The sequence below is a fragment of the Sinocyclocheilus rhinocerous genome, unplaced genomic scaffold (genome assembly GCF_001515625.1).
Source record: "Sinocyclocheilus rhinocerous isolate Xijiao unplaced genomic scaffold, SAMN03320098_v1.1 scaffold576, whole genome shotgun sequence".
Classification (NCBI taxonomy): Eukaryota; Metazoa; Chordata; class Actinopteri; order Cypriniformes; family Cyprinidae; genus Sinocyclocheilus; species Sinocyclocheilus rhinocerous.
The window spans coordinates 3,053,620-3,065,579 of NW_015662167.1; the positions used below are offsets into that span (position 1 = coordinate 3,053,620).

An 11,960-nucleotide genomic window follows, 5' to 3' on the forward strand; every position below is an offset into this window, starting at 1 on the left:
ATAGCGAATAAACTGTGATAATGTGAGAAATGTTGAAGGTGTCTGAATAAATTTTGGTTTGACTGTATCTATTTGATAAATGAAGTTAACCAACTAACATTATACATACTCTTTTGGTTTCTGTACCCAATATTTAAAAAATTTACAAATGCAATGAAAATATTGGTATCGGTACTCGGTATCGGCAAGTACCAAAAATAAAAGTATCGGTATCGGGCGAGTACTGGAAAAAGTGGTATCGGTGCATCCCTACCAAATATTTAAAAAAATAATAGTGTAATCAAGCCACATTTAATGTATGAATGTCTTAGGCTAGATAATAAGATCAGCATGTGTAAACAAATAACACTAGACTTTCTCTAAACTAACCTCTTTTCTGAACCATTTTTTTTGCAACTAATTTTAACCAGCTCGTCCCAAAGTGATAGTAGCACGCACATATGAAGTCAATGTCCCTCAAGTTCACACAGGTGTAGCGGTTTGCCTGTCGGATGGATAAACAGACGACAAATCCCATAAACTCACACTGCAAATGGATCATATCTCCAGAAAATAATATTTTATAAACTTGCAGTTGAGCGTATTTGGCTCAAGCCAACATGTAGCCATTCATAACACCATAGCAACTTCCTATTCCTGCCCTAGCAACCAGAAACAACACCCTAGCAACTGTACAAATGCCATTCTGGGGTCTCTCAAAGGCCATATCTCACAAGTTCCTTAGAAAAAGCCTTTAATCATAAACCTACAAAATGCAGCAGGTAACTAATACAAACATGCACAGATTGTGAGTGATCTGAACCTGAACAGACCCTGTGCACAAAACTGGGATTGTCAAGTTCAATTAAGAAAGCAAGAGGACCAGCAAACAACAGCAGATACCAAAGAATCTCTTCGATGTAATCGATGCACACCCCTGACCACCCTGGTAACGGTTGTTATATTAATACGAAGTAATGCCATCTTATATTAGTAATTTCATCATCATAATCAGGTAAACAAGTCAGGTGATGTGATCACAAAGCGCAATCCCCATTCGTTCCCCCATTGATGTGTGCTGTGGGACACAAGGGGCTTTGTTATTAGTGAAGGATACTGGGTAGGCGGCACGGCTGACGGCGGAGGAACGCTCTGGGCTCCCGGTGGTAACGACACGGAGGTCAGCGCTGCGCGGAGTTGCGTTGGCGGTGCCGGTCCGGTTACGTGTCCACTAACAGCGACAGCGACCGGTTTCTGGACCACTTTCGGTGGCAAACTCATTGCAGAAATTTAAACCAAAACAAACAATACGCAGCTGAAATCGATCGCACGTTCCAACAATATCTGGCCGTTTCTTCTCTCTACGAAGGCCGGAACGTGTGTATATCCTTATGCCATGGATTTCATTCAGATCTGGCTGTTAGTACCAAAATGTCATTTTATCTTTGAAGTCGGGGATTGTAGCTGCTCTATGCATGGGGACGGTAGGGGGTTTGTATCCCCCTCCAGCCACCCTGGATCTCCCCGGTCGAATTGTTCTTCTCCGCCTCCTCAGATGGCCGTCTCCCGGTTTGTTTGCTCCGCTTTGCGTAGTAACATCACATTAGCGAGTCGCATTATATGAATTTCTCATAAAGATGGGAGACTTCATTCAACATGGCGTTGTTGCGGCTGCTTCCAGCAGTCCGGCTGGACGGACGGCTCGGTAAACCTCGGGTGAGTTCGGAGATGCTCGGGTTAACTTTACGCCACTTCGTATTGATGGGAAGTCCGACACACTTCCAGGAATCGGTTCTTTCGAACAGTTCGCTTCAAAGATGCGGTTCGTAAAACGATTCAGTGGTTATTTAACGTCGTGACGTAATTGCCACCTCACGTCGTCCCTGACAGAGAGCTTCAAAGTTTATGTGATCTTTTACACCCGTTTTTATTATTTAATTATTTTTATATTATTATTATTAAGAACGGAAATGCATGTATACTGTTAATGTTTATGCAATAAAAAGATTATCATTAAAACTAGTAATTTAGAACCGTGCATTTACAATAAACAGTACTAAACTTCATGAACATATGTGACCATGGACCACAAAACCAGTCGTAAGGGTCAATAAAAAAAAATTTGAGATTTATACATCATCTGAAAGCTGAATAAATAAGCTCTCTTTGCCGTCTGGTCGACGTTAGTACTGCGCACCAGAACGGCCAGACACAGGAACAGTTTCTTCCCTCAGGCAATCCATCTCATGAACACTTGACAATAAACATGGAACACCCAACACTATTATACATTTATTTATTTAACACACATACTTATTTACATTTCAAATTTGCACCTAACATACCTGTACATACTAAATTGTTTATTTTGTATATTGTGTTTTTGCTATTTTGCACAGTCTATTTTGTATATTATTCTTTTTTTATTATCTGTGTTGCGTCTTGTCACTGTCATTCTGTTGCACTGTGGAGCTTCTGTCACTAAAACAAATTCCTCGTATGTGTAAACATAACTGGCAATAAAGTTCATTCTGATTCTGATTTCTATTGAAGTATGGTTTGTTAGGATCGGACAATATTTGGCTGAGATACAACTATATGAATATCTGGAATCTGAGGGTGCAAAAAAAATAAATAAAATAAAAATACTGAGAATATTGCATTTAAAGTTGTCCAAATGACGTTCTTAGCAATGAATGTAACTTAAAAATTAAGTTTTAATATATTTACGGTAGGAAATTTACAAAATATCGTCATGGAACATGATCTTTACTTAATATCCTAATGATTTTTGGCATAAAAGAAAAATCGATCATTTTGACCCATACAATGTATTGTTGGCTTGCTACAAATATACCGGTGCTACTTATGACTGGTTTTGTGGTCCAGAGTCACATATCTTGAATGAAAAATAAATATGCAACTATTTGTTTGTAAAAAAAACAACAACATTATATTTATTCATTATGTATGTTGCTAAAACTGTAAAACCGTCCAGACATAAACATATTTCCAGTATATTTTATGTGTTATTTCAGTTCTTAAGAGTCGGTGAGTTGTTGACTCGAGAACCACGATTCAGTTCGATCTGTGATTGAATCATTCAGGCCGGTTTTGTGAACCGGTTCATTGACAAGATCTAAAAAGAACGATTCGTTTACGAATCGCACATCGCAATATGCCATTGAAAGTGACGTCATAAAGGCAGTCCCCACATGCCTGCACTGTTTCACACAATGAATGGCATCTCAGTTACATTCCAAGCCATCCATAATCAGTGTAAGAGACGAATGAGTTATAATACGCAATGTATTATAACTAAACATAAAACTGCAGTTTCACCTTAGGGGTCCCGCCCAAATTTTGGTTGCAGTAAAAAGACTACTTCAAATTTTACTTACGTTTGAGAAAGGCTCAAATAAAATAGAATATCGAATAGGATATATACGTTTGCCTATGGTGTGAAGTATGTATTTTTGGGGTTAGATGGTAGGAGCCTGATAAGAACATTAGCTTGCTTTTTGATTTGGCATTTCTGTTGCCATTAATATATGTGAATGTGGCGACATCTGTCGGTCATACTTCCAGGAGACGGAGAGCCAAATTATAAACCACAAAATTACTGTTGAATCAATCATCAATGAAAATTACAGCGATTGCTATTTGTTAACATCAGTTAATAAACTAACAATAAGCGATATAAATATTAACTCTTGTGCTGTGCTGAAAAACATAAATATTTTAATGTTCCCAGTCAAAATGACCTTTTAAAAATTGCTTGTAAATTTGTCCTTATGCTTTATCACCACCAAATCTTGGATTCACTTTTTTTTCCAACTTGCTTTCAGTTAGCACAGGGTTTGTATTTCATTTTTGGAACTGACTGATCGTTGGCCTCGGTGTTCTGCACATCAGTTTTTGAGTGGAAAAAAAAGCATTATTTGTGGATAAATTTAGACAATATTCAGTTGACTGAGATGAATAAGATCAGATCAATGAGGCTGAGCAATCATTTCTAAAATCAAATACAAAACCTGTGCTAACTGAAAGAAAACAGGTTGATAAATTGATTGAATCCAATATTTGGCAATGTAATAGCATTATGAGAAATTTACAAGCAATTTTTTGTAGGCCGGCCATTTTTGACTGGGAATACCAAAAGTTTAACAAGGTGGCGTTAACATTAACTGTTTATTAATGTTAACTAATGTTAACAAATGAAACCTTATTCTGAAGTGTTACCTATATTTCCTATTTATTTTGAGGGCAGAAGGGCAGTTTGAATCTGTGTGTAATAAAAATATTTTCCCAGCAATTCCCATATTTGCATAGTTTTAAAGGCACTTTCTTGTTTAGTGGTCCAACTACATATTGGACCACATGCGACATTGTGAGTTGAGAAAATAAAATTATTTGCCTGAGTTCAAGTTCATATTGTACAGGCAAATTCAACAAATAAGAAGTGATGGAACAGTCTTATAAAACTTGTCAACCATGTATTATTCTTGCACAATGTGTTGTGCAAGAATTGACAAATATTACAGACAAAAAAAACACAAATCCCACCAACAATGTAATACAGATAACTTAAATATTATTTCCTATTAGAAAAATAAAAGCATTTGCTAAAAAGGCACACATTCAAAGAAAACATTTGCAGAAAGGAGAATTCCTTCTCTCATTATATTTAACCACTAACTTCCAGTGTTTTGAATGTTTATAAGAACAAAACTCCATTATATAGACTTCCTTGGAGTCCCTATTTACACCAATTCCCCATTAAGAGGTAAGTAATAGCTGGAAAATATGTCGTCCACTATAAATCCACCAGCTTTTTGGCAGTCTAGATTAGACAACCTGAGATGGATGTTTGGGATTTTTGAGCGATAACGGCTCCAGATTCGGTCCCCCATACAGTGACAGAGTCACTGTCACCACAGCTCACACTTCCGTTTGGGGTTCATGGGTGAGTCTGCCTTGCAGCCAAAGTGTGTAGAGAACTCATGGGAATTGGAGATGGTGCCAATGACCCGGAAACGTGACGGACTGTGGGGGTCAGTAATAACGCCCTCGTGAGAGCTTTCAAGTGTCCGAACTGAGCACCACACCTACAAAAAAAGGAAACAAAGTGTTTTGTTAGATGAAAATAGGACAAAACTAGATTATTACATTTTTGAAGAAGTGGTGAGTGGTGCTTGTCTGTGCAAAAGTCATTACCCTGATTCTATGGTTTTGTGGGAATTAGTATCAATTTTTTTTTTTACATTTTACAGTTTTTATTTCTATTTTATCTTTCAGTTTAGTCTTAATTTTGTTAGTTTACACTCCATCAGTGTTAGTTTTTTTTTTTAAGGCTTTCTAGTTTCAGTTTTTTTCTAGTTTTAGTATTTTAGGGCCGGAAAGGTTATTGACTAACTGGTATCAGTTAAAAATGTTTAACGCTGATAAATTTCTCGGTACAGTCTAGTTATTGCTATCTCATTGCATTTTTATATGTTTAACACAGGCAGGTTGTAAAGGTTTGAAGTATTATAATATACAATATAAACAAATACTTAATGGGTTATTATTTTTTTTAGATAGTTTGAGTCATGAAAATGTATTTTAGTTTAAATATATTTGAACTTTTTCCCAGTTATGTTTCGCTATTTATCTATTTGTTTATTTATTTCGTTGTTTTTTTTTACAGTTAACAGTCAAGTTAGTGCAATCTAAATACATTTTTGCTATACAGTGTATCAAAAAATAAAATAAAATATCTTAAAAAAAAACTTACAAGACATTTTGTGTCGTAAATTATTTTAGTTTAAATGTATTTTAGATTTTTTTCCCCCAGCTATTTATTAATTTGTTATACAGATAACAGTCTAGTTATTTCAATCTAGTTGCAATTTTATCTTTATCACAAGTCTGAAATATTATCAAAAACTACAATGAAATATTTTTTGGCTAAAATAAAATAAATGTAGCATTTTTTTTTAGATAATTGATTTTTTTTAGATAGTTTAAGTCATGAAAATGTATTTTATTTTAAATGCATTTTAGAATAGTTGATGTTTTCATTTTAGTTTTCATTAAATAAAACAGCTCACTCTTAAGTCACAACGGAAATCTGGTTCCTATAGTAGGGGTCCCATTTTTTAAATATATCAGGATTTTTATTATTACTATTATTATTATTATTATTATTTTTGTGTCTGCCAGGCGAAAAATGTGAGTCCAAGTAATAGTATAACCACACCTCTCTTCAACAATCCACATCCAAGGTAAATGATAAATCAAGTAATATTGATTCTTGCCTTAGCAAACAGATCAAAAACCGAGACAAATAACAGAGACACCTTTCATTTGCAAAGGTTGTGACCAGTAAAACAACTAAATTCTTTAAAACAAGTCAAAAACAAGTGTAACATAGTAAGCAAATATTGGCACAAACCTGAGCAAATCCCACAAAAAACAGCTGATGATTGGTCATTCCAAGGGCAGGCAGAGTGGCCTCACCATTCTTCTCGATCCAGTTTATATAGGCCTGCAAAGCAAGTGTGAAAACATTAGACCGCTAATAATTCTACATGCTACACCGCTCGCTGGGATCATAAATAAACAGAACCCTCGTGTCAATGGTTATTTTCCTCTCCATCTGAGAGGTTAACACAAGGTCTTCTCCGGCCATATGCTTTGCGCATCTGCTCTGTAACCTATGACTTTTCAACCAACGGAAAGAATCCGAGTTGCTGGAGGTAGAGCGGCCCATTCCGAGCCACCTGTTGCACTGCGAGGCTTTCCAGCGCGATGGGATCACGACGGCCCCAAAGCTGCCAATGAGAAAACTATTGAGATCGTTATGCCTTTCGTATCAGATTCTCATACGTCATTCGCCGTAGCTGTTTTCATGTTATGGAAAGTAACCATTGGTGTCTCATCTCTTTATAACTCGCTGATGAACGAAACAATTCTGTTGATTGAATTAGATCGATTTAAATTCTAGTTCCAGCCAAGTCTTGTTCCACAACATGATCTTCACAAACCTTATAAGCTGCCCTTAGGCCTCCGTTGTCAGCAATATTTTCTCCCAAAGTGTGTTTCCCGTTTAGAGGTTCTTTATTTATACTGTAGTTGCTGTACTGCTCCACCATGCACTGGGTCTGGTGTTTAAAAGCCTCCACTGAAGAATTTTGCCACCACTGACGCAAATTCCCATCCTTATCATACTCTCTTCCTGTAGGACATATTTAAAACAGTTTTAAAACACACACATATATTGGTAAATGTTCACATACACATTACAGTTTTCTGTAATACAAGCCGATGAGTTTATTAACATATTCATATTGTTACAAAGGACAATACAATTATTTATATTATATTATACTGTACGTGAGAAAAGAATATTATTAAATGTATCAATATTTAATTTAATTTGTAAAATTGAATAATGAATATAAATAACATGTTTAAAGTGTTAAAAAAATAAAGGTAAATTAATTATTGAATCAGTGGCAGTGTGGCACATTTGATTTTTTTTTTTTACAGCAGTTGAATAAATCTTATATACTGGAGATCTAACAATCTGAAATAATATAGAGTAATAATTTAGAGAGAATAACTTTGTTACCTTGATCGTCAAAGGCATGGGTGAGCTCATGCCCCATAACCACACCTATACCACCGAAATTCATTGCTCTAGAAAACAACAAAGACACAATATGATGAGGTCAGTGATATAACACTATTACAGGACAGGTTTTGTTAGTGGGAGCCTCTTACTTTGGCCAGGCATGGTTATAAAATGGAGCTTGGAGAATGCCTGCTGGAAGAACCATCTCATTCTTTGTGGGGTTGTAGTAGGCATTAACTGTAGGTGGAGTCATACTCCATCTGTACACAGACAGAAAAACACTGATCACTGGTGTATACACATTAACTGACATTGGGGGAGTTTTACATTAATATTAATATTTAAATTAAAAATAATTAACGCATAAAAGTTCTGTCATCATTTATTCACCCTTTCTGTATGATACTTTGGAAAATGACTCTGGGTCTGATGTTGTTTTGTGTTCTTTTGTATTCCACAGAAAAACAAAGTCAAACAGGTTTGGAACGACCTGAGGGTGAGACAGTGACTAAAACATAAAACAAAAACTATTACAAATTGTTTTCGGTAACTGAAATAAAGCTGAAATTAAATGGAAATATTAGATGAATAATTCCATTTCAACTTTAAAAACTTGAGAAAAACTAACTGAAATAAATAAGTTTAAGTACTAAAATTACTAAAACTGAAATAAAAATAAATAACAGCTAAATAGAACACTAATAAAAATAGCAAAAGTGCATTAAAATAATACTAAAGTAGAAAAATCAAAGCTAATTCAAAATATGAAAAAATTCTTTAGTATGGTACTAAAATTAGTAAATGACAAAATTTTCCTTTTTGAGTGAACTATCCCTTTAAGAGGTGTGTGTCAGCATCATCTTGTGTGTGAGCTGAACTGATACTCACTGATCTCTGTTGGGGACTTTTCTCAGCTGGTTAGCAGTCACTCGTGCAGAGAAGTTGTAATAATTCATGACGTTTTGAAAGTAAAGATCTGAAACAACATCAAACTGAAATACAGTTTGGAGGCAAGATGTCAGTTCAGGCTCTCTGCAACATTAAACCACATGATTTTCCATGAACCAAAAGCAAACAGAAATTAAGAAAATGTATACATACATCATTAAACACCTTGTCCAGCTCTTTGGGGTTCATAATAAACTTTGGATAACCAACCATGTTGTATATTGCATCTGCCTAGAGACAAGAATAAGAAAATGAACACTTCATTACTTTAACACCAGGTGGCATTAAAGAACATCAATGAGCATAAAAACCTTTATATAGTTTTGTTGCTCAATAGGATTTTTTTTTTGCCAATTTAAAAAAAAACAAAGAAAAATAGTTTCTTAAACTAAAGCTAATACAAATTAGGACAAGTCTGAGATTTTAGCTAGGTGTTGATTTCAGCAAGATCCATTCCTGTAGGTGACAGCGGTGAAAAACATCATGTGGGATTGTGCTGTTGGTTCTCACCTTTTCTTTGGCTGCTTTTTTTGTCTCGGGATCCATCCAGCTGACAGTCTTCAGGCTGTCTTCAAAGGCCCATTTGATCTCGGAGACCATATCTTCAACCTGACAAACATATCAGTTGAGAATATAGTGTATAGGCCTGGAGGAAAAGATGGGGATGGTGTGCAAAACATCACAAGACACTCACAAAAGCTTTGCTGTCTTCGGAAAAAGTAGCTTTGACAAAGAGCGCCCCGAGAGCAAAGCCCAGAGCGCTATCCGTGTCGCTGGCGCAAAGTTTCCAGCGTGGTGTGCAGCTCTGGAAAACACAAAGGTGATATATTAGCAACTAACATCCTCATTTGCACCCAAGTCTTCTCAATGTGACATTTACATTTAGACATTCAGCAGACGCTTTTATCCACAGCGACTTACAAATGAGGACAATGGAAGCAATCAAAATCAACAAAAGAGCAATGATATGCAAGTGCTATAACAAGTCTCAGTTAGCTTAATGCAGTACACGTAGCAAGTTTTTTTTTTTAAATCATAAAAAATAAAACAGAATAGAAAAAGAATAGAGCAAGCTAGTGTTAAAGGCCTTCTTCTTTGGGATGGCACAATAAAGTGCCGTTCGCTTGCCGAACGCAAGCTTCTATTTCATTTCACAAACAATTTACAGGTCTGAACTTCATAGATTACATAGATACATAGAGTCTAGTTTCCATCTGTACACCATAGGAATTATTAGCGTTTGAGGAAATGATCACAAATAATTTGTTAAAGACATAAATTTGCATGTAACAAGCTAAACAGAAGGGTTTTTCCCTCTTTATCAGCAAAACAAGACTTTCATTGTTCTCTTGAAGGTTGCTCGAGTATGACGGCCAGAGATGGGCAGCAACAGGACTTGTCACCCATTCCACTTCCCATCTCAGAAACTGAGGCTCTAGAACAGTTAATAGCTCCTAATGCAAGACTCTGACGGTAAAACAAAGTTTTAGTTTATTACGGAAATTAGTCATTTAAAGGGGTCATATGATGCGATTTCAATTGTTCCTTTCTCTTTGGAATGTTACAAGCTCTTGGTGCATAAAGAAGATCTGTAAAGTTGCAAACACTGAAGTCTCAAAACCAAAGAGATATTCTTTATAAAAGTTAAGAGTTAACCACATAATGTTCTTTTTAGCAGCATCATATGACCCCTTTAAGTGAAAATGAAAATTCTGTCATCACTTACTCACTTTCATTAAACCTGACTTTAAACTTTTGAACAGCAGTGTAAATATTTTCCTTGTAAGTCCACAAAAAGAAACAAGATGTTCTATTTTCTATGCAGTGAAAGTCAATGGTGGCTCTCTCTCTCTCTCTCTCTCTCTCTCTCTAGTCATCCGAAATCCTATTATAGTAACTTTAAAGGGATAGTTTACCCAAAAAAGAAAATCCTGTCATAGTTCTACTTTTGTGTTCTGTAGAAGAAAGTAAGTCATACAGGTCTGGACTGACAAGAGGGTGAGGGTGACAGAAGATGTGAAGATTATCAGTGAATAATGGCTTCATTTTGGTATTTTAAGCTGTCATGTGACTTCAAAAGTCTCGGAATCCAGCACAGACACTGCATGGACTACTTTTACAATATTTTTAATGGTACTTTTTGTCATTTTGGGGTTTTGACAGCTCCATGTCACCATTCACTTAGAGAAAGCAGAGTCAACGTTCTGCCTAACATTTATGTTCCTCAGAAGAAAGTCATACAGGTTTGGAACAACATGAGGGTGAGTAAATGATGACAGGATGTTTCATTTTTGGACTAAGTAACTATCACTTTCAATGCAATAAAAAAAGCTATACCCACAATAACATACCAAACTGTGCTGAAGGTGACCGTCGTTAAGGTTCCTCTCTCTATCTCTTATCATAACCCATCACACATACACACATGGTCCAAGGCTCTTTGGTTTGTTATTTCAGCCTGACCCCAGCGGAAAGTGAGGCTGGGGCAACAGGATCTCCTCCTGATAAGAGTCTGAATAACCTGGCTCCCTGCAGAACAACACACTCCCTCTCCATACACACCAACACTAATACCAGTTCATCTGAATTAAGTCAGAGAGAGGGAGGAGTAGAAGAGAGAAGACGAGGGCAACAAATCACCTCCCTCTTATGCTGACTAAGCACACTGACTATTTTAATAACTGGGTAATTTTGTTTTAATATAAAATGATTTCTGCACCAAATGATCCTTGTAAGAGGAAGCATCAGTGTAGAATAGTAGTGTAAAATATGTAGTCATCATTTACTTAGCCCAAATGTTTCTAATCCTGTATTATTTTTAGACACAATATCCAGAGCTACACTACCATTCAAAAGTTTGGGGTCAGTAAGATTTTTAAATATTTTTTAAAGAAGTCTCTTAAGCTTACTAAGGCTGCATTTTTAAATACAGATGTTTCAAAAATACAGATTTTTTATTCTCACTAAGACTGCATTAATTTGATCAAAAGTACAGTAATACAGTAGTGTATAGCTCTTATATCTCATATTTTCAAACTTGACAGTTAGTCATATGACAACAACCAAGCGCTTATTTCATGTCAAACCTGACATTGATGACAGATAAGATTTTTTAATTGAACAGCTTCATAATTAAGGAGAATAGAATAATGAATAATGGCAAAAATGTGTATCCATTTCTCAAATTTTATTTCACATAGCTATCGTATGACTTCAGAAGACTTTGAATATAGTGCACAAGTCATATGGACCACTTATATGATACTTTTATGGCGCTTTTTGCAACTTGGCAGTATTACTCTGCATAAAGTAAAAAGTCAATTTATCAAAGAAACTGAGGTAAAAAAAAATGTGTGTATATGTATATATATATATATATATATATATATATATGTGTGTGTGTGTGTGTGTGTGT

At 35.6% G+C, this 11,960-nt stretch overlaps 2 protein-coding genes across 5 annotated transcripts in view; both read right to left on the bottom strand.

Moving 5' to 3' along the window:
* LOC107727827 (eukaryotic translation initiation factor 4 gamma 3-like) overlaps positions 1–1,730 on the bottom strand; it is a 59,101-nt gene extending 57,371 nt beyond the window's left edge. For both annotated transcript variants that reach the window (XM_016537839.1, XM_016537838.1), the window contains exon 1: positions 1,097–1,730. In XM_016537839.1, coding sequence (XP_016393325.1) covers positions 1,097–1,260 — 164 coding nt within the window. In that variant the 5' untranslated portion in view covers positions 1,261–1,730. The remainder of the gene's footprint in view (positions 1–1,096) is intronic.
* A 2,725-nt stretch (positions 1,731–4,455) lies between these two features.
* The window catches only part of ece1 (endothelin converting enzyme 1), a 21,656-nt gene continuing 14,151 nt past the window's right edge, over positions 4,456–11,960 (bottom strand). For all 3 annotated transcript variants that reach the window (XM_016537887.1, XM_016537885.1, XM_016537886.1), the window contains 9 exons: positions 9,240–9,350; positions 9,056–9,154; positions 8,699–8,776; positions 8,486–8,589; positions 7,747–7,857; positions 7,595–7,662; positions 7,008–7,198; positions 6,416–6,508; positions 4,456–5,087 (listed from right to left, as the gene is read on the bottom strand). In XM_016537887.1, coding sequence (XP_016393373.1) covers positions 4,911–5,087; positions 6,416–6,508; positions 7,008–7,198; positions 7,595–7,662; positions 7,747–7,857; positions 8,486–8,589; positions 8,699–8,776; positions 9,056–9,154; positions 9,240–9,350 — 1,032 coding nt within the window. In that variant the 3' untranslated portion in view covers positions 4,456–4,910. The remainder of the gene's footprint in view (positions 5,088–6,415; positions 6,509–7,007; positions 7,199–7,594; positions 7,663–7,746; positions 7,858–8,485; positions 8,590–8,698; positions 8,777–9,055; positions 9,155–9,239; positions 9,351–11,960) is intronic.